General features: G+C 38.0%; 2 protein-coding genes across 2 annotated transcripts; both read left to right on the top strand.

Annotated features, from left to right (window-relative positions):
• The first annotated feature begins 2,398 nt into the window (after positions 1-2,398).
• Positions 2,399-11,960, top strand: LOC138589026 (peroxisomal N(1)-acetyl-spermine/spermidine oxidase-like). Its single transcript, XM_069659301.1, has 9 exons — positions 2,399-2,880; positions 2,988-3,164; positions 3,960-4,090; positions 4,209-4,396; positions 6,860-7,041; positions 7,743-7,912; positions 8,224-8,440; positions 10,634-10,788; positions 10,872-11,960. The coding sequence occupies exons 1-9, from the start codon at positions 2,727-2,729 to the stop codon at positions 11,037-11,039; spliced, it is 1,542 nt and encodes a 513-aa protein (XP_069515402.1). The 5' UTR covers positions 2,399-2,726; the 3' UTR covers positions 11,040-11,960.
• Positions 11,961-15,177: 3,217 nt separating this feature from the next.
• On the top strand, positions 15,178-22,093 carry LOC138588421 (peroxisomal N(1)-acetyl-spermine/spermidine oxidase-like). The gene is made up of 10 exons (XM_069658541.1): positions 15,178-15,406; positions 15,867-16,043; positions 16,740-16,870; positions 16,970-17,157; positions 18,486-18,667; positions 19,430-19,599; positions 19,869-19,954; positions 20,065-20,177; positions 21,009-21,163; positions 21,275-22,093. The coding sequence occupies exons 1-10, from the start codon at positions 15,232-15,234 to the stop codon at positions 21,422-21,424; spliced, it is 1,527 nt and encodes a 508-aa protein (XP_069514642.1). The 5' UTR covers positions 15,178-15,231; the 3' UTR covers positions 21,425-22,093.
• Positions 22,094-22,152: the final 59 nt, after the last annotated feature.

Genomic DNA, 22,152 nt, shown 5'->3' with positions numbered 1-22,152 from the left:
GAGGCTAAACATAACCAACTAGATCTGTGTGAAGCAATCTGTGTGTACATGATTTGCAGGCTAATGATGATTTCTAATATAACAGAAGCCAAAAACAGTGTGTGAAATAATTATTCATCAGTTACTGTAATAAACAAAGGTGTTTTACAGCCTGTTTATACTGTATATGACTGCATTAATAAATGTGACAAAAACAGATTATTACATATGTAAATGACAAAACCATGCTTTCCCACACTCCCTGTGGAAAACAACCTCTCTCAGCCAGCTACAAAACACATGGAGTAATTGTCAGGGTAGTGGAAGTTTTAAATATCTTGCCATACAGACTTAAAAGTCAAAACAAAGGCTCTTTTTCTTAAATTATTACAGTAGATCTAAAAATACTTATGCCAAGATAATAATAATACATTTTATTTATATAGCGCTTTAAAAGGTACTCAAAGGCACTTTACATCAATGAAAGAACAGAAGCAACAATAGCAAAGACATTAAGAACATATACAATGAAAAAACAGTCAAAGCACAAGACCTACAGTTAAATAAAATATATATTTAAATAAAATATGTATATAAAGTATAGTATATAAGTAAAGTATATAAAGTGTACCGCAAGCATCAGGTGAGCAATTTAGTATTAAGGCTCTTACCACTCGTTTTTATTTATTTATTTAGGGGGTTTTTTTGGTGGAGAATTTTAACTTTCAACAATGCACTAAGTTATGTCTCTTTAGACTTGTTTCAACAAGCGGAGCTTAATCTCTTATTCATACATTCTGTACTGGTACTGGGCATGGGGGCAGGTTGCAAAAGGCCTAAAAGAGACGCTAAAAGCGTGTTGTTTGTACTGTTAAACCAGCAAAGAAATCCAGTCAAAGAACAGACAAAAAACAAGAAACAAGGCAAAGTCAAAAACCGTAGAATCAACGCAAACAAATTGCCCGAAAGTGCCAAAGAAAGAACAAATAGACAATCTGTCAGGGAAGCTGATAAAACAGCGGTGCATATTAACAGGGCTCACAGGTCACAAATTCACGGGCTGTTGAGTGAAAACAACAGGTGCACATTACATTCAAGTTCCCAGGAGACACGAGGAAAGGAACTGATATGACGGAGATTGCGGTCTTTCAAAATAAAACAGGAACAGCATTGCGTAAGCGTTTGACTTTGTTGAAATGAACACTTGGAAGTTAAAAGATCAGTTGATTTCACATACATTTGTTCTGATATTCAACAGAGAAGATTAGTATAAGAACCATTTAAAATTACAAGCGGAAAAACAATCTGTTACAAAAGTTGATAAGGGAAGCAAATAAACAGCAGTTGAGAAGTTGGATAATTGTTTTTCTCTTGATATGTGATAATTATCTAGTAAAATTATACACCCTTGAGCAGAATGGGGGAACCTGGTTCATGAAAACTGCCATAGGGCCACAACCAACTGGGTACACCCCCTTTTGAGCAGCCATATAAGCTGACCTATATTGGCACTGTTACTGTAACAGTGGTAGATCATTAACGAACCATCATTAAAGACTTTGCAATTATGTAATAAAAGTTGGCACATGACCCAATAGCCTGTATTTGCTCATGAGTGTACCAATAAATGTTGAAGTAGTTTAACTGTAAGTTTGCCTACTTCACAGACCAAGTTAAAAGCATTGTGGAACATTGTGTCCTTATTTTTAAACTTATATAAACGTGTCGTTTTTTGCTGACGTATTCTGGATAATTTTGGATTTTGAGAAACACAGGAAAAACCTCAATTTGTCTTGTGCTTTTTGTCCGTTCCAGGCACCGATACCATAACAGCTCAAGTAGGCACACCTCATATTGGCACGCATTAGTGTTGGGAATTTCGGCTCTTTGAAGGGAGCTGGATCTTATGGCCAAAACATCCAAGGTGAGAGAGTGGGCGGACTTGCGTTCTCCTGTGTCAACACACACACACAATATTTAATATTCTGCACTTTTAAAGTGTAAAGGGAAACAGCAGAATAATGTAGGGACAATTAATCAACGTCATTGACTTGCCAATAATCTATGATACAACTCTGTATGACTACAGAGATGTCAACAGAAAAACAACAAACTTGGCAGAGGACTATAATGTTGCTCACCGTTGGCACTATGTTGTGGCGACAGGATTCCGCTGCACGTGACCTATAGTGGAGATACGGTTGAGAAAAGCTGTCTGTGGTAATTCGGCATAAAGGGGAGTGGATATAGGGCAGGCACAACTTTAAAAAGGACGCCTCTCACCCATCGTTCGCACCAAAGAGCCGTTCAAAAGAATCGGATCGTTCGCGAACGTTATAACACCAGCAAGCATCCAAGAGATCCAAATCTAAACGACGGTTAGCCTAACCGCAGTTAATACCATGTAGGGCTAGGTAAATGTGATGTTCGATGTTGAAAGATATTTTTAGAAGTCCTTTACTCAAAAATGTTCTCAATTCAAACAGTAATGCTGTGGTTCTATTGAGAAAATTATAAACGCACCACACCCAAGCATTACGGGCTAAAGAGCGTGCTATAGGAAATAGCCTACATTGTTCTTATCCGTGTTCATTTGTTAGGTTCAGTACTTTGAATGTTAGAGTCCGGGGGCAGTTGACAACAGAACACAGCAATATCAAGAGGTTATGCAATCGTTTACGTAAGCTCTGTGTTGACCTGTAGACTAGTCGCGATAAACTGTGTCAGTCGTTGCATTCAGAGTGAATATGGCTGCGAGAGCGGACGCAAAGATTGTTATTATAGGTTGTGGAATTTCGGGTATATCAGCTGCACACAAGCTCGTTAATGCTGGTTTCCAAAATGTGCGGATACTCGAAGCGACTTCAAGAGCCGGAGGACGAATTAAGACTGCGAAACTGGGTAAGAGACTCTGCTCGTTTCTACTTTCATTTTACTGTACTGAAGGGAGTAAAACATTTTGGTTATATTCATTTCTTTGTTTCTCTTCCTGTTTTATTCCTCGGCAGGTAATAACATTGCAGAGATAGGTGCGAGTTATATCCACGGTCCGTCTGAAGAGAATCCCTTATTTTGCCTGGCTCGAGATTATGGTCTCTTGGATTCGAAGGCTGCCAGCCCAGAGAACCAGGCCATGGACATCGATGAACGTCCTCCATGGGTCCCCAACTTTTTCAGCAGCTCAGGTAACCCACACTTTTATCATCATCATTCATTTCTTTAAATCGTTGAAAACACATTACGATAGTCCTGAGATACAAACAACAAAGGAGCAGACACAAATAACATAAACAAAGGAGGCTAGGCTAGCACAAAGGCAGAAAACATGAATAATAAAGAAGAATTCTAAATATAAATGGGTAGAGATAAAGGAATTTGCAACAAGACATATAAAATACTCAAAAAAAGCAATAAGAACAACTAAAAGATTTAAAGCCATAATTACTGTATTTTCTAAAACAAAACGCAAGGGTATAATGGTAAGTATACAAGTATTATCATAAATTTTTATCATAAATTAAGTACTTTATGAACGAGAACTAACAGTAGTTCATGCATGACATGATTTACAAGATGTACACGACTTCTTCTTTGAAAAGTCCACAGTTACAGGGCTGTGACTGAAACTAACAGCAGTTCACACGTAAACTTGATTAGTCAAGCAGAACTTCTTGAAGACTCCCTCGTTTTTCTGGTTAAAGAGATAAAGTGGTGACTGGGAAATACCAAATGACTAATGGTGTTGCTTATGCATACATGATTAATCTGTTTTTATTTCTTTTCCTAGCTTCATGTGATGGTTGAAATGTTGCCCAAAATATCTAATTTGTTGGTTTTCCAGATAAACAGAAGGCTTTATTTGAAGGATAACAAATATGAAGAAGAAATGTTTAGTCCATTGCGAACTATTACCCTTACTATAAAGTGTTACCCTGTTATACTATATAACGCTCTAATGTGTGTTTCTGGGTGATATGCAGGTCAGAGGCTGAGTGCTGAAGAAATGAATCCTGCTCTGGAGTTGTTTAATGAGTTAATGGAGGACACTTCACAATTTGGGAACCTCAAAGAAAAACCCTGGCACAGCGTAGGACACTTCTTACAGTCAGAGGTAGGTCATCTTTGAGCGACAAATTATTTTCCTGAAAGTCTGGGAAGTTCTTGAAGGCGAAGTGGAACCAGTTTAAAATGTTTAATTCATGTCTGTGGCTGTGTCTTACTGTGTGCAGGCTCGACAGAGAGCAGCAGTAAGGTGGAAAGATAAGGATAAAACCACCCAAGAACAGCGGCTGTGTGCGGTCAGTGCCATGCTGAAGGGGGAGTGCTGCAGCAGTGCAACTCACACCATGGACAACATAGACCTGGTGGGATTTTGTATGTACAAGAATCTATCTGGACTGGACTGCACATTTCCAGGGTTTGTACTCCACCTTCTCTTGAACTTATTCAAACAAAACAAAAAAAGGTACCTGCCCTGTTTTTCCTCTTGCTTTGTTTGGAGAAGCAGGCAGAGTGTTTTTGTCTCACCAAATACTCTCTTTGCTAGAGCTTGAGGGATATACTGGTCGGCCAATAACATCAGGCTGATATGGGCCTGCTACAGATATATCAGTATCTGTGTATATGTTTCCTAAAATGTGCTGATATCGAAACCTTTTTCATAGAACAATTAATGCAGAAAACGGGGGAGATTTAGCAATTTTAGCAGTAGAGCGTGCTTAAACACCATAGTTTACTTAGACTTAGACTTAGACTTAGACTCAACTTTATTGATCCCTTTGGGATGACTCCCTCTGGGAAATTCAGTCTCCAGCAGCTTATACAGTACAATACAATAGGAAAGAATCAGCACACAGAGGGTAAAAAATAAAGATCAAAATATATATATCTATCTATATAGATAGATATATATATATATATATAAAAAGTACAAAATTAGATAACAAAATATATAAAATATACACTCTTAGAAAATATACAAGTAAACAGTGGGTAATTGACCTGGTATTTAGTTCGATTAAACTAAATTAGGTTATTGCACTGTGGTTGAGAGATTATTGCACATTGACAGATTTTTATTGCACATATGACCCTTTGAGAAATAAATAAATATTACTATTGAATAAAAGAAGATAACTACTATTAACTTACTATTAACAAGACTGTCTGCAGCACATGTAGCAGAGCATCACAGCTGGTCCGCACTAGAATTACTTCTCTGAAAAGAAATCTGAATTTTACCCCTTAAATTGCTGTAGTTATCGGCTCAAAAACCTTATATTACTCAGGCTCTAGTCTCTACACCACTGTGGCTAAGTGTTGCAAGCAGAAGCTCCAGACTATACCAGAAAAAACACTCTTATTTTTTTGTAAAGATCCTTTCATCAGGTTCAAGAAGAGACATTTCTTTGACAGAATATCACTCTCCTTTTCTCAGAAATCACGCCTGTGTTTACTCATTAGCGACTCCCTGTGTCTTAGTCGATGCTCAATGGATTACTCAGAAGTGAGCAGGAACTCGAGGTTTCAGGCACCTACTCATCACCATCGTTTGCCGTCATCACTGACAGCTGTAGAGTATCGTAGCATATTGTAATGAGGGATTGTGAAAAGAAAGTAGGACTGGTACTTATGTTTTGTCCCTTGTGGTTTATGTGACGTCATAATATAGCACAGACGTCTGCACACTCAGAGTCTGCACTCCAGACAGTAAATGAAGCACTATAGTTGGTGACAGACGTATGCAGCCATATGAAGCTTTCAGGCTGACCTTTGCTACCACCACATCTCACTTATATTAATAGTTTTAGTTTTAGTATGTGAGCAATAACAGTCAAAGAAAAGCCTTCATGTTTAAAATGATCTGTATAGATTTTTACAGAAGTTTAGCACTGAATAGCAGATGGATATTTATGTAAGCTTAAAATAGTTTTGCACTCTTGAGTAACAGTCTAGATAATATAAAATAATTTTGCTCAAATGAAAAATAAATTTACATTTCAATGTTAAACTTTGTACAAGTAACATAAACATAGATAGTTACTGGAAGTGAGCAGGAAATTGCTTAATCTACAGGGTTGTAATTTGAATTTAGTAATTTTAAGGCTGAGTGATAAAATAATTTCTCATCCTGTTGGACTCTTGGTCTTTCCATACGTCCCCATATTTGTTACTTACTCTTTTCACTTCTTATTCCACATATGTGCCCAGATTAGCTGTTAAACTATTTAAACCGCAAATAAAGTTCTTTCCAAAGCATCAGTTACTTTTGAAGCTTCAGACATCATCGTCACGTGATATTATTCCTTCATTTTTACACGACTGTGTAAAACACTTGATTCTGATTGGTTGGCTACGGCATTCCGAGGTCTGCTATTTCTCGATAGCAGACGGTTGCTAAGAAGAACAGACCGTTGCTAGGGAAGAGGATCTAATCTCATAATCTGGAGGACTAGCTTGTAAACATATCAATCCGCCGAAAGAAGTCCGGTAAATTTGACGTCCATCTGTTTACAGAGGGAAAAACAGAAAAGAGACGAAAACAGTGGAGAGAAAGCAATAAAGGTTAAATACTCAAAAACTGTAGGAACCCATGCAAGGTTATAAGAGGCCTTGATAACAACCTGCGCAGTAGACATTATCCCTTACATATAAGGAGTGAAACCAGCCTTGGAGCTTCAGTATCATCCTCCCTTCTCTAACTGTGGGTAATAGGGATGACACAGCCTCTGTTTCATTTACTTCAGTTGCAATGTTCCCTGTGAACTGGTCCTCCTCCAGGTGTTGAGTCAGAAAATTACAGAGATAGACCAAATACCAAAGTCCAGTAGAGGACTATAAATGTACATGCAGGTAACTTTTCTGTATTCCTTTCTTGCAGTGGTTTTGAAGGCCTGGTGAAGAACTTGATGGTGGAGCTGCCTGCGGGTCTGGTCTCATACAATCATCCTGTGCGATCTGTTCACTGGAACAAAACAAAGAGCAGAGAAAACACCGTGACGGTCGAGTGTGATGACGGGGAGAGGATCGCTGCTGATCATGTCATCGTCACAGTGCCTCTAGGTAGACTTCTGCACACATACTGTACCAGAACGATGACCTCAAATGATACTGAAACTTGTGTGAAACTTAACGAAACATATTAGTTCTGAGACTTTGTTAATTTTGGCTATACTAAAGGAGTTGTCAATATAAATACAATCCTGACTTGCAGTATATGTATTTTAACATCAGGATATAAATATACATTGTGACATAATTTACAGATTTTTGGTCAACAGATTGTTAATTTTATTTTTATTTAACTTTTATTGAGATAGATAATCTCTTTGAAGCACAGGGTCTCATTCTCAAGAGAGACCCGGTCAAGAAAATAGCAGCATATAAACACAAAACTACAGAGAGGACAATAAATACACTGACAAATTAGATTACAAATCATACAAAGAGAAGTACAAAATTGGCAAGTTCAAGTCTAATTTTGTTGGGAATAAACCCCAGCATTTCTTGGTGTAATAACCAGATCACAACCACTGTTTTTGTCCATGTAAGCCAATTCCATTTCTGACAAATCGAGGTGATGTAAAATGCCATAAAACAGTTCTTCTTGTTGATTAATTTGAACTCTTAATGGCCTGATATTACCAGATATAATAAAAGGAGTTACCTCAGTATAAATGGCCAAATCTCTGGAAGTTTATATCGTCTCATCTGTCAGCCCTCTTACACAGCATATAAACACAAAAAGTGTTTTTTATTCTCAGGTTATCTTAAGAAGCATCATTCAACGCTGTTCAGTCCTCCTCTCCCGGCACACAAGCTGCGCTCCGTCCACAAACTAGGATTTGGAACCTGCAACAAAATATATGTAGAGTTTGAATCGCCATGGTGGGATGAAGACTGTGAGGTCATCTACCTGGTGTGGAACGATGAGGTGTGTAGCTCAGGCATAAATCACAAATACATTTACAGGCATGCACCGAAACAGTGTCTAAATGTTAGTTAGCAAGAAACTAACTTTGATTTACTTTTTCATGTGTTTCTCTCCAAACTTCATAAATAACTTCCTCTGATAACTTTATTCTTTAAATTGCCAGTAAGCATATTGTCCTGCCTATTTTTTTTATCTACAAATAACCTTATAATCAATAATTAATAACTAGAATTACTCTAAAATGACGAAGCCAGACTTTAAATAAACTTCTGCTCACATTAATTCTGTGTTTTCCTCCTTTGTGTCTCCAGGAGGACGTCGTGGACCAGGTGTCAGACATAAAAACATGCTGGATTAGAAAGATGTCAACGTTCACTGTGCTCAAACCGTCAGAGAGGTCAGCAGCATATAAGACACATGGCCACGTTCTGTGTGGCTGGATCGCTGGGCATGAGGCAGAACATATGGAGACACTGAGTGAACTGGAGCTCAGGCAATCCGTCACTGAGCTTTTCCGCGCATTCACAGGTGAGTCTGAAGGTATTAACCTGTAGCTGCTCCGAGTGAATGGAAAAATATTATTACCTTATTATTATTTAATATTTTTTAAAGATTGAATTAAAATCTCCTCTACAATACTGAACATTACATTGTCGACATGAAAGGTATAAGAAAGGAACTTTGATATAATTAAACTTATATGTACATCTTAATGAAATTAATCAGGTGTTTGGACGAGCACCACAACAGATCCATATATTCTGTAAATACTCTTCATAGACACTGAGTCAACTATTAAATAGGAGGACCACAAAAAGTGTTAATTGGTTAATAAATCTATAAAACACCAAATTATAACCCTGTGAAATTAGAAGAAATATAAAATAAGTGTTACTATTATTAATACTAGAACCACTAATGCTAAATAATAAAGCTCACTGAGTGAGTTCCCAACTAGCATGCAGCTACCACTGTATAATAGACAGTTTGTTGCGTGCAGCTTTCATATAGGGGGCATTAGATAAATAAACATTTAATTAGAGGGTAAGTATAACCTTCATTTCTTTACAGTTCACGATCCCTCGCTGTAATTACCACAAGGTTATATGACATATATGTTTGCATCATAACAATTTACAGCTTATAGTAATGACATTATAAGTCTACCGGTTAAGGGATCCGCCCGACAGGCGGACTCTGAGGTGTCCTTAAGTGGCCACTGTAAAGAGGATAACACCTTTGGATTCAAGACCAAACAGAGATTTATTTTCTTTGGCGCCATCTTCTGGTCACACTGTTTATGTGTTGAGTCACTACTTTGAAGAATAGCAGAGCTGTTTCTTCTTTAATAACTAATATATACAGTGATTATTCAGCCGTTGAGGGCCACATGTATAGCTCTAGAGTTTTAGTGTAATGTTGACAATGTAGGGACACTAATTAAAGTGATGTCAGCTACTGTATAAGATTTATTTTTCTGTGTGTTAGAGGATCTCAAGATGTTGTACATAAGGAAAGTTATTCATGCACTCAACTGTTAATTAAAGGAATGCTAAATAACTCTCTAATAGCTCTTTGAAGAGAGGGAGCAAATAGCAGTGGGTGGCTGTTCTAGCTTCAATCTCTAAAACTTTATCCATTAAGAACAAGCTGTACCGTATAATAACCTTTTTGGCTTGCTGTTTCTTAGCTTATTATGATAAGGTAAGGTAAGGTAAATCTGCTACTCTTTTATTGTGAGCACTTTACTTTTTGTGTTATTTGAGAAAATGTGTCTGCGCTTTGGTCATTAGCAAAAAGTATTTGATAGACAGACAGACGTCTAACACTAAACATGTAGGCACAAACGAACTACACATAAAAATACTAAAAGAAGTTTCTAAACCAGACTGAAACTTACAAATAAGACACTAAAACATACATGGTTAACAACATACATAGCAAACATGCTACTAAGACATGGTGCATGTCACCCCCCACTCTCTCCTCCCCATAATGCCTGTCTGTCTTCAGCTATACTATATAATAAAGACAAAACCCCCAAAAAATCATCCAAAAAAATCCAGTGTAAAAAGCTAAATATGAATATATACATACAGTGCATAAACACAAATATATACTGTGTAAAAATAAAAATATGTACAGTGCATAAATAAAAATATGAAATAAAAATATGTACAGTGCAGTGCATAAACACAAATATATACAGTTCAAAAATAAAAATATGTACAGTTCATAAATATAAATATATACTGTGCATAAATATATACTGTGCATAAACACAAATATATACAGTGCAAAAAAAAAATATGTACAGTGCATAAATATAAATATATACAGTTCATAAATATAAATGTATACAGTGCATAAATATATACTGTGCATAAATATATACTGTGCACAAACCCAAATATATACAGCGCAAAAATAAAAATATTTACAGTGCATAAATATAAATATATACTCTGCATAAACACAAATATATACAGTGCATAAACACATATAAACAGTACATAAACACAAATATGTACAGTGCATAAATACACAAATGCATGTATAATATAAGCATATGCAACTGTTTCCTACACGAGTCTACATTGTTGGTTTATAACTGCTCTTTAAACAGTCTGATGGCAGCTAACAGAAAAGACTTCCTGTAGCGTTCAGTCCTGCACCTGGGTGGAATCAGCATACCTGATTATAGCTTAACTGTGTTTTCAGGAGACCCGTCTGTAACACCAAAGAGAATCCTGCGCACACAGTGGTTCAGTGACTCCTGGACATGCGGATCATACTGTCACCCAGCGATAGGCTGCTCAACAAAGGACCTGGAGAACATGATGGAGCCTTTACCTACGAGGGGATCACATTCAAAGGTACACCCGTTAGCATGGTTTATTCACACATAAACACACAAGTGCACACAAATCTCTGTTCTTACCGCTTGCGTCTGTTTCAGCCCCTGCAGGTGTTGTTTGCAGGAGAGGCCACTCATCCTCACTTCTACTCCACCGTCCATGGAGCTCTCCTCACAGGCTGGAGGGAAGCTGATCGACTCATCACGCACTACTCCACGTTCAGCTCGCGTAGCCATCCACATAAAAGAGAGACAAACAAACATAGATAAGCACATGTCATAATGATGATGAAAGCACTTTACAAGATGGCTCATGATTTATTTTGCACATTTTTGAAATGAACTGTAGTTTTCTTGTCGATCCTCTTTGTTCTTTCGTTCTTTTCTTATTCTTTACCTCCTTGGATGAAGATGTTGATCAGGAAGAGGACAAGGAAGAAACTGACTCCTCATTTCTTCCTGCTTTTAAACAACAAAGGAACGTTTTTTGATGTGATTTTTCAGTACTTTTTCAAACACAAACACTACTTAAAGACTTTATTATAATCTTCTGCAGAATTACTTGTGGTAAAGCATTTAAAAAGATACTTCACTCAAGATGTTCTGATTATTAAATAATCACAAAGTGGAAGCTAAAGGGTTTGTGTAAAATATTTCAGTTTTCCACTTGTGATCAGTTTGTGTGTACATTTCACAATGACAATTAACTACATGAGTTTTATTTACCAAAATTAGGATTCATTATGTACAGTAGTTACATGTATACACGTTAATTCAGACCTATAAAAGTATGAAAGTTCACCAGTTTAAGAAGTTTGTTTTGTGGTTAGTCATTGTAGTAGAGAGGGAATACTTTGTTATTTTAAAGAGCAACCGGTGGTTTTACATGATACCAAAAAGATGTTGGGGAGATATTCTTCTGTCAAGATGGTATTACAAGTTTTAGCCACACACAGTGTCCCTCTTTTTGGAAATTGTTTTTATATTTCAGAGTAAGCTACCTTGTTTTATGAGCGTGATAATAAATACTTATAACAGAAACTCCTAGGCCACAGACAGCTTTAAAGCAGCAGCTGCTGAACCACAGTAATGAACATTATCCAATTCATAAATCTAAGACGGCATGCTGCTCAATCAAAGTGATCTTTACATTTATACCATAAAGTTTAACCATGTAACTCCACAACAACGTTCTTTTTAATCACAGTAATCTAATGGATTTTTTTGCAGTAAATTCCAACTTCAATACCTTAACTATAACATCATTAAGTCTGACCAGCATAAAACCTTTCAAAGTTTGTGTAAGATTTCAGCGCTGCCTTAGATTCTTACTTTAACAAAAGCAGCCCAACAAGACTTTAACAGCATTAAAGCTAAAACTTCTCTTTTACAAAGTGCAATATATATGTAAGAAACAATTCTAATTGAATACTAATGCCTCTAAATGATCATCAAGAGCAAACCAGACCATCAGCCAGAAGATTGACAGTTTCAATATAGTTATTTTTAATGCCTGTCATCACTACCACCAACAAAGCAATTTACATTATTCAGACCAGAAGGGCCTTTGTTTACATTTTCTTCAACTAAGTTTCACAGTGAGTCGTACTTCAGACACTTCAAAGGAAGCAGGGTGAGATTAGTCATCCGTCCTTCTCATCCAGTCTCCTCTGTCATCATAGAATTCCTGAAAGCCGTCTCATTCTTCAGTTACTTTTCTTTCTGTCGGGGTGGCTCATGTAGTGAGCATAATCCTGAATCCTGGGAGAGAACAGTTGCCTCTGTTGGATGCAGCAGACCCGTTAAAATTCTCAAGCTTCCAACTGTTACAACAGCTACACACCTGCAGACATGTTTTAGAAGGTAAAAATACAATTTGCAGGAGACCTTATTATAAGTATTGCCTTTCCTTTTGTTAGATTTACCTACAACTATCCAGAAAACACGAGAGAGTGAGTAAAATAAACAATGTTTCATGATCAAGACTTTTCTTTAACTAATTACGTAACCTTTTTTAATATGGAAATATACAGAACAGTTTAACAGACTGATTAAGTCATAACCACAGAGCTCAAAGTTCAAGCTTAAAGAACATTGCTAACGTTGTTTGCTCGCTGCCATCAGTGTGTGTAAAAGAGAGGCACATCAGAGAGTGCATTTAATAAAAGCACCACATAAGTGCAATTAATTGAAGTGTCCTATATACATTACCATTCAAGGGAAGTGTTGTTGAAATGGAAAGTCAATATAAAAAGGCCCTGGTGAAGAATGCAGACTAAGCAAGCTAACCTTCCCCAACAGACGTGTAATTTATACGGCTTTATAATCCTGTGGAAAACAGGGCTGTCAATCAGACAGAGTTGGTGACTTTAATCCTTCTTGAGTACTCAAAAGGACCCGGACAGTATGTCCTGTTTGTGACACGTCGAGGTCTTCAGGTGAAGGAGCCGACACCCTACTGTACCACATGAATCCTTAAGCCACCACTCCACAACAGGCCTTTTTAGCAGTAATATTTATTATTTGCAGTTCTGCCTGTTATTTTATTTTGAAAAGAATGAGAATAATTTCATGCCCCATTTATGGGACAGTTAATGGTAACCACTGTTACTTTGTTTATCATTGGTAAATTGATTGGTAACAGGTGTTTAAAAGTTGTTTTACCTGCACGGTTATTACCCAACTAAAAGGCAACACTCTTCAGCAGGTGTCTACTGAAGTCCATTTTTCAACTCTTCAGTTTTCCACAATGGTTAAGTAATCTAAAAGTTTTGTTTTTCAATCACATCTGTTTAACAATAGATTATTTTCAACGCTACAAATCTCCAAGAGAATTGATCTGTAATTGATCGAGCGTCAAAGTTCAAGTGCTAAGAGAGGGAGTGCCAGTACATTAGTCTGCAGTCCTTAAATTACCTTGTTTGTGGGGTCATTATTTTGTTTCCATGTCATTCAAGTTTGCACACAAAAAGAAAAACATCACGCTGTACAACTTACCAGATTTGGCAATAATCATGCAAATATCTCAAATCTTAATTTGAAATTGAAAAAACAAGTGAAAGTCAGAAAGAGAGTGCACGGAGACTAACAAATGAGATCAGTTGTCATACTTTTTTGTCTACAATATGTCAATGTGTAACTGTGGTTTTCCACTCCCTCTAATGACTTTCAGAGAAGACAATGTTTTTCACCACCTGGAGCGTCAGTAATGATAAAACACACGACATGGTTAATATAAACCTCCTGTCAGTCAGTCATTGACATAAGTTTAAGAACACATTGGTGCATTTGCTGTTTGACTTGAAGTAAGCCGACTTTTGTTGCTTAGATAGTTTGGAGTACAAACAACTTTAAAAACATTCTGTATGTCAACAAAGAAATTATGTTTGTTATACACAAGCAATTGTGTAAATTTCACATTCACTTTTCATATGCGTACATCTCCATCTAGGGCAAGCAGGCCAAGCATAATTTAAAGAGTACATCCATAATAAAAAGCAGACATTGTCTCCAAACTTTTCCAGCTTTGGTTAAGCAAATCAAGTAATTTACTATTAATATAGTGTTATAAACCCATGGTGGAGTAAGGGTCACACAGTAATCTTTTGTTTATTTAATACATTCACAATTAGAGGTCATGTGTGTTTGCGTCACATCACTGAAACTACCCAGATAGAGTGTAAAGAAGAGAACCAGCCATGTTGCCACCATGTTGAAGGAGGATTGCACATTGCCCTAATTAATTCTCCTGCAGCCCACATTTATAAGCCCAGTAACCACTTTCATTGTTTGGGCAGGTCATATTAGAGCATTTCAGTTATGTAAGTAAAAGCATTTCACTTGTATGTGTGTGTGTTTGGCTTTCAATATAGTAGGCCTGTTTGAATAAGTTTTGTTTTATATGTGTACATGAGGAGGAAAACAGTTCAGTGGTTCAGCCAAACCCTGGGCCTATATGGGGCTGGGGGAATGCTTCCATGGAGGCACGGCAATAAGGCTTATATGCATTATTTTTCGAGCCATTTTAATCCATACATAATATAATTTCTTTTTTTAAAAGTTATTTTTCATTATGTTAGGCCATTAGCTTTCTGGATTTTTGACTGAATTAAACGACACACACAGGACAGCAGATGGCGACATTTTCCCTGCAATAAAACTTTTGCTCCATTGATGTGTTGCTTGAGTAACACATTTATAATATAATATTTTAAGAAAACATAAGGAGATGGAGTCCCCGTCACACCGATGCTCACAACTTCTCCTCTGATCATTTACTAACTTGTAAATATGAACCGTTACTGACCGTTACTGTTACTCGACCTTTATTTTGAAACACCCAACCGGAAATATTTATTCCTCGTCGCCTATCTTTATAACAGAGGAAGTCCAAGCCAGTTGACCACCCTAGCAGTGTCTGCTATTGGCGTAGTAAACCGCGTGAGCGCGGTACCAGCCAGCTATGGCCAGGAATATGGACCGTATAGTCAGTGGTGTTGACGCTAAAGTCGTTATAATAGGATGCGGGATATCTGGTCTGTCAGCTGCTCACAGGCTCAGTAAGTCTGGATTTCAGCATGTGCGGATACTTGAATCGACTTCAAGAAGCGGAGGACGTATCAAAACCGGAAGATTAGGTAAGAGACTGTGTAACGTAAGAAACTAGTTCCAACTTCTCCACAGTTTCTGTCTATGACGTTGCAACTAGGAAGTCTGTTTTAGTGTGGGATATAAGATGTTGTAGATCTCGTGTCTTACCAACTGCTTTTTTTTGTATCATACCAACGCAGCTGTGAGTAAATGTGGTAATAGAGAGTGACTTAAACAAGACAAGATAAAGGAAATTATAGTGCCAGATGGCTCCAAAAAATACAGTATAAATAGGAGAAATACAAAAAACAACTCAAATATCAGTAAAAATATAAGATGTAGGCTATGTACAAATAAGAGAATCTCAAATATCAGTTCCTACACCTTTTATTTTTATTATAAGGATTATTCCATTATAATATCACAGAAATAAGCAACAGCAGTAGCCAAACATGCCATGAAAAGAAAAACTACTCATGTTAAATCCTTTTCTGTTTTCATCTGCAGGTGATAAAGTTGTTGAGATAGGTGCAAACTGGATCCATGGACCATCCGAGGACAACCCAGTGTTTTGCCTGGCCCGTCAGTATGGGCTCCTGGATCCAGAGGCCCTCACCCCAGAGAATCAGGCCATTGATGTCGGGGCTAATCCCCCCTGGATCCACAATGTCTTCAGCAGTTCAGGTGCACAAATGTAAAAAACAAACAAACCCCATAACCTTTCTGACACACTGAGCGAATGGTGTGAGTTGTTTCATTAATTTGCAATTGTAAATTGTAATTTGATGATGAAAGGTGCTAAATGGGAATTAACTTAAATATTAAAGCATCTGCGAGACAGTATTCAGTACAACAACACAACCTTGAGTGTGATATTGCTTTTATACAACAGTTATTTAATCGGCTTATCATAGATTATGTAATAACAAGGTTGATGATAATAATGCTTGGGCATGGAGAGGTCGAAGGTCTTGCGGTTAGCGTTTTTGGGAAGCTTTACTGGGAATCCGCTGTAGCACCCGGGCACGACGAACCCCTTCAGGGCCCTACGTAAGAGGACAAAAAGAAACAGAAAGAGAAAATGGGAGGGGTGCAGGATACGAGAGCAAAAGAGGAGGAGAGGGTTACGTGTGAATTTATGGGAATGCTGGAAAGGCGCAGTGTTATCCTGCTCCTGAAACTTTGCTCTTTAGCATCAATTGGCTCCACCAACACAACTGGTTATTTGCTGTAAGGTTAATCAAAGTTGCAGACAACACGTCTAATGAAACCATGAATGCTTTTTAAAGTAGGACAGTTTGAAACCAGTATTTATTATAAACTAGTAAACCTGATGATATTTCCCTAAATGATTTACTCTGGGTTTTGTAACGTGTGCAGGTCGGAAGCTTACCTCTGAGGAATTTGATCCTGCTAAAGAGATGTTTTGTACACTGCTGGAGGAAAGTTCAGAGTTTCACAGTGGCGGAGGAGAGCCCCGGGCCAGTGTGGGAGACTTCATACGCTCCGAGGTACATCTCTTCCAGTGACTTAATAATACAGGCAGTTTCTTTGTTAGCTACTAAAGCCTGCTTCTTACCAGAGTAAAACGTGTGTTTGGTTCTGTTTAGGCGAAACAACAAGCAGCAGAGAAGTGGAAAGATGTTGATGAAAACACCAGATCTCTGCGAATGTGTGTGATCAGTAACATGATGAAGGAGCACTGCTGTGTGAACGGGACTCACAGCATGGATGAGGTCGGCCTGGGGGCTTATGGTTTATACAAAACTCTACCTGGACTGGACTGTACCTTCCCAAAGTAAGTATTCCAACAACACCTACATACAGTGCTGCAACTAACAGTTATTTCAATAGTTGATATTAAAGCAAATTAGTGTTCGCGAATGATCTGATTCTTCTGAACGGATTTTTGGTGCAAACGACTTGAACCGAGTCGTAGGTGAGAGCCGTTCCTTTTATAGTTGAGCCCAAATTTCCCTGCCTGTCCTAGATCCACTCTCCTTCATACCGAATTACCACAGGCAGCTTTTTTCAACTGCAACTCCGCTTTACTAGGTCATGTGCAGCGGAATCATGTCACCGCAACATATTGCAGACAGTGAGCAACATTATAACCCTCTGCCGAGTTTGTTGTTTTTTTGTTGACATCTGCAGTCATACAAAGTTGTATCCTAAATTATTGGCAAATCAAGATTAATTGTTTCTACATTATTCTGCTGTTTCCTTTTAAAATTTTAAACTTGACACGGGAGAATAGAGTGCAGGCACGTTTGGGAGTCTGACCACTCTCTACCTCGTAGTGTTGTGACGCTCACAGATGGAGCCAAAAGCTCCGGCTCCCTTCAAAGAGCCCAAACTTCCAACATGACAGCAAAAATCCTAAAATTACATGTTATATATTTTATATGTTAAAGTGCTTGTCTAAACAGCAACCAAAGGGCACACAGAGGATTAAAGGACAAACATTCATATCTCAGTTTGTGTTGTAGCTGCTCTTGACTAAAGAATTACTTCAGAGCACAAAGCTACTAGTCTCACCTTGTTTATGATCTTGATTAATTTATGTAAACATACATACACAACATGGTTTGAGTTCAGAGCGTGTTAGAAGTAATAAGTCTGCTACATTACTGAGAAATCCGGCATTAATGAGTTTTTAAAATATCTATTGAACCCTGGCTAGCATAAAAAATGGCTAACATGCTAATCCTAATACTTAGCCCTCGGTTAACTTTCCAGCTTCTGTCCTCCAAACCATACTAGGGTTTATTTGGGTTGATACAGTTAGCTTGAGTCAGGCTCCTCGCTGCTGTCTCGCTGTTGCAGTCTGACCAAACTCTACTAAGAAGATGGAAATGAAAAGTTGTGATTTAATTAGTACGGAGCTTTTGCTTCCCTCTTCTGGCAGTGAGAGTAATTACACTGTTGACGCATACTTGTAATGAAGCCCACAACTGAGCTTGCTGTCTTCTTTCCCATCCACAAGAACGCTCTCTACAAATATTCCCGTCCAAGTATGGGAGGACTCTGCGACTAACCAGCCGATGATAGCCTGACGAACAATTTCGTCAACTATTTAGGGCAGCCCTAGTGTAATCGTCTGATTTTATTTTCCCTCTCGTGCAGGGGCTATGAAGGTCTAATTGAAAACCTGATGGCGGAGCTCCCCAGTGGTTTGGTGACCTACAATCGGCCTGTGCGCTGCGTGCGCTGGAACAACAAAGACAAGAGGGAAAACACTTTGACGGTCGAGTGTGATGATGGAGAGAGGATCACTGCTGATCACGTTATCATCACAGTACCTCTAGGTAGGGCATGAAATATTGAGGTCACGCTACAACTTTGAACAGTTTGAATCGTGACAACAAAAGTTCTTACTCTTCAGTTATCTTCAGCTTTTAATTTGGTTTATGACAGTCTGAAGACCATGCACATGTAGAGATTTAAAGAACAACATAGACATAGACAGGGGATTACATAAGATCAAGAAACTTTATTATGCAATATGTCATAAAAGGTGTAATCTCTTCCACTCACTGTAAAAGTTATCGTGTCCCGGAGCACAGTTCAAAGGACGCGAAAACGATTTCTGTATTGATTCTTAAAGTAATAATCTTGAAGATTTTCATGTAAATAAATGTCCGTTAAGTCTAATCTATCACCGAATGAGGTAACACAACGGTGGTTCAGCCTATGGCCCACTGATGAAAGCCTTTGCATTTGCAGAATATAGTAGAATTACAGACTGGGTGTCTGTGGTGACTTAAGCAGAAAAAATCACAAGCGGCGCCCAGTTAGTGACGCGTTTTCCATCACCCAGCAGTGGTTGGTCTGCCAGAGAGGGTAGGCGGAACTAAGCGGCTGCTTTTCTGGTCTCTGCAAGTGTTGCGAGTAAACAGTAATCTACTATGGCTGAACAAACAAAGAAAAGAAGGATGACTACAGATACAACTTCAAAAATAAGTGACAATCCAAAGAAAAAGAAACAAATTCGACGCTCAGATGAAGCAACAAAAATTGACGTTACTTTGTACTGACCGTAAACTTACCTGTGTGTTTTGTTGCATCAGGGTACCTGAAGAAGCACTGTTCGGCCCTGTTCAGTCCTCCTCTTCCTCTGCACAAGCTGCACTCCATCCAGAGACTCGGATTTGGGACAAACAACAAGATATTTGTGGAGTTTGATTCACCGTGGTGGGATGCTGAATGTGAGGTCATTCATCTTGTATGGGAGGATGAGGTGAGCAAATCAATGAAAAAGCTTGTGCAGTCACAGTGGAGGAACGAAAAAATAGTAATAAGTATATGAGCCAGTGTTTCTTGCACACTCCTCCTCATCATAATCCAGCATGAGGCAGTCTCATCTAGCATCAAGCCACAGCGTTGAATCACAGGTTCGAGATGATTATCCATGACTACAGCAGAGTAACCATTTTGTCTTATCCGTTGCAAAAAATCGAACGCATACAAAGACTTGAACTGTGTGTTTTATCTGTTTTCATGATTCAGGATGACGTCGTGGATCAGGTTCCTGATTTACAGAGATCCTGGATAAAGAAGTTGTTTGGCTTTACTGTCCTCAAACCCACTGAAAGGTCAGTAAACACGTCAGCCACACAAGCGCAAGCTTGTTTATGTTTTATTAAATAGAAAATAATATATTCAGTAATTTGAGATGCAATCCTGCTTGTGGGCCAACTTTCAGGTATGGCCATGTTCTGTGTGGCTGGATAGCCGGCCATGAGTCAGAGTATATGGAGACACTGTCTGAACAGGAAGTCACACAGAGCATCACACAACTCGTCCGCAGGTTTACAGGTCAGTCTAAATACGAAACATTGGACAACATTGCCTCCATTGAGAGGACAGAACTTTCTGAGCAGGGTCTTTGTATTTTCTAAAAATGTTTTTAAGCCTGATTTGGCTGGACTGTTCAAATCACTGTTTGGGAAAAGAAGGGTTGGACTTGCATTTTGTCCGTCGGATCTCAAACAGCTTCATTGTATGCAGAGCAATGCAGGAGCAACCACGTGTCACCAGTGATTAAAACCAGTAAAATCCTCAATAAGGAAGTTTTACATAAGAAAAAATGTGTTTCAGTTCTCTGCTTTGAAATTTAGATAACTTACAGAGCTATCTTCCAACGTGTTAATGTACATCTCTGTTATATACATCACTCTTTTCAGAATATATACAAAGTAAACATTTAATAAGATGTATATTATGAAGGAAAAGGTTTAAAGACACAAGTGTATCTCCTGCAAAAGCATTCTTTACTGTTGACCCTGAATGCTCCAAGTAACTGCACAGCTTTTTTCTTTGTAATTAGTGTTCTCCACAATCCTTTGAAAAAGGAATTACAAAACATCTTCAGCTCACTAGCTTGCTGAAAACTGTCCTCTGCTTAAATGATATAGTGACCTCAAACTCATAGAAAGAAGTCGGGTTGAAATGTTTTAGTCTGGCCTACAGGCCAACACTTCTGGAGAACTCTTACTCCATGCTACCACCACTACTACTATAAAATATACTATAAATGAGTTAGGTGTGGCACTGAGCAAAAAAAAAAAAAGAACAGACAGTTGGATACAGCCCTAGAGCCTGATTATTTTATAATAACCTTCTTTGGCACTAACTGTGTGTGTTCAGGAAACCCCACCCTCACCCCGAAGAGAATCCTGCGCTCCCAGTGGTTTCATGACCCCTGGACAGGCGGATCGTACACTTTCCCCGGTAAAGGCTGTTCAGCACAGGACCTGGAAAACATGATGGAGCCCCTGCCTACGAAAGGATCACAGGCACAGGTACCTACATGTTCATTATCAAACATAAATGTGTGCAACAAGAATACATACCAGTTCACACAAAATTAACTAAAATTGTACTCTTTGTTGTAACTATCTGGTGTATTTCAGCCCCTACAGGTGTTATTTGCTGGGGAGGCGACTCATCCCTGCTACTACTCCACCGTCCATGGAGCTCTTCTCACCGGTTGGAGAGAAGCTGATCGGCTCATCTCTCACTACTCTTCCATCAGTCCATCTCTGCCAAAGTCAAACCTTTAAAAGAACAATGTTGCCTTCAAATCAAAATAAATCTCAAGGCAGTCTCCTTTTAAAACTTTAAATGCAATTTTTTTTACCATGTTCATGTTGACCTTAAAAAAAATAGTCTTGACACATCTGGGCTTGATGCTGAAACATATTGGAGTTTGTTTTAAGGTCTAGTTGACAATACCTTGACAAAAAAGAAATTGTAACAGTTCAAAAAGAGAGTGCCTTTAAGTGGAAGAGTATTAGATCTGTACCTAAGATCTGACACTTTTTTAAACTCTGATCTCAGGGTTTATTTGCAGGATTGTCAGGGCAGCAGCTGTTTGGATCCTCTTCAATGCATCAAAAAACAAACTGGGATCCTTTGTAAATATTATGTAATAAAGATTAATGAATAAAGTATGACATAACAAATGTTATCATTTTTAAAAATCAGCGCAATAATGCAAGAATTAGCTGTGATTTTGTAACATTATTCCCTTTATTTACACAAATTAAATTCCATACTGTTTTCAACTTTACTTTTCAGCTCAATCGTCCAGTTGCCTTTGGATTGAGCTTAAAATGACCATGACCTGGATGACTGAGAACCTTCAATTATTTCAACTTTACTCTTTTGCTGTTATATAATTTTTCATGCACTGATTGTGATTACCATCACATAAGTTTAATAAAAAAGAAATGTAGGTATTAATTATTTAACATTTTTATTTGAAGTCAGTGTGTAAATTATTTCTTCA

Source organism: Semicossyphus pulcher, unplaced genomic scaffold (genome assembly GCF_022749685.1).
Source record: "Semicossyphus pulcher isolate SPU_LCO1_2020_fin unplaced genomic scaffold, fSemPul1.0.p SCAF_12, whole genome shotgun sequence".
Lineage (NCBI taxonomy): Eukaryota > Metazoa > Chordata > Actinopteri > Labriformes > Labridae > Semicossyphus > Semicossyphus pulcher.
This window is presented reverse-complemented; position numbering and strand designations above follow the sequence as displayed.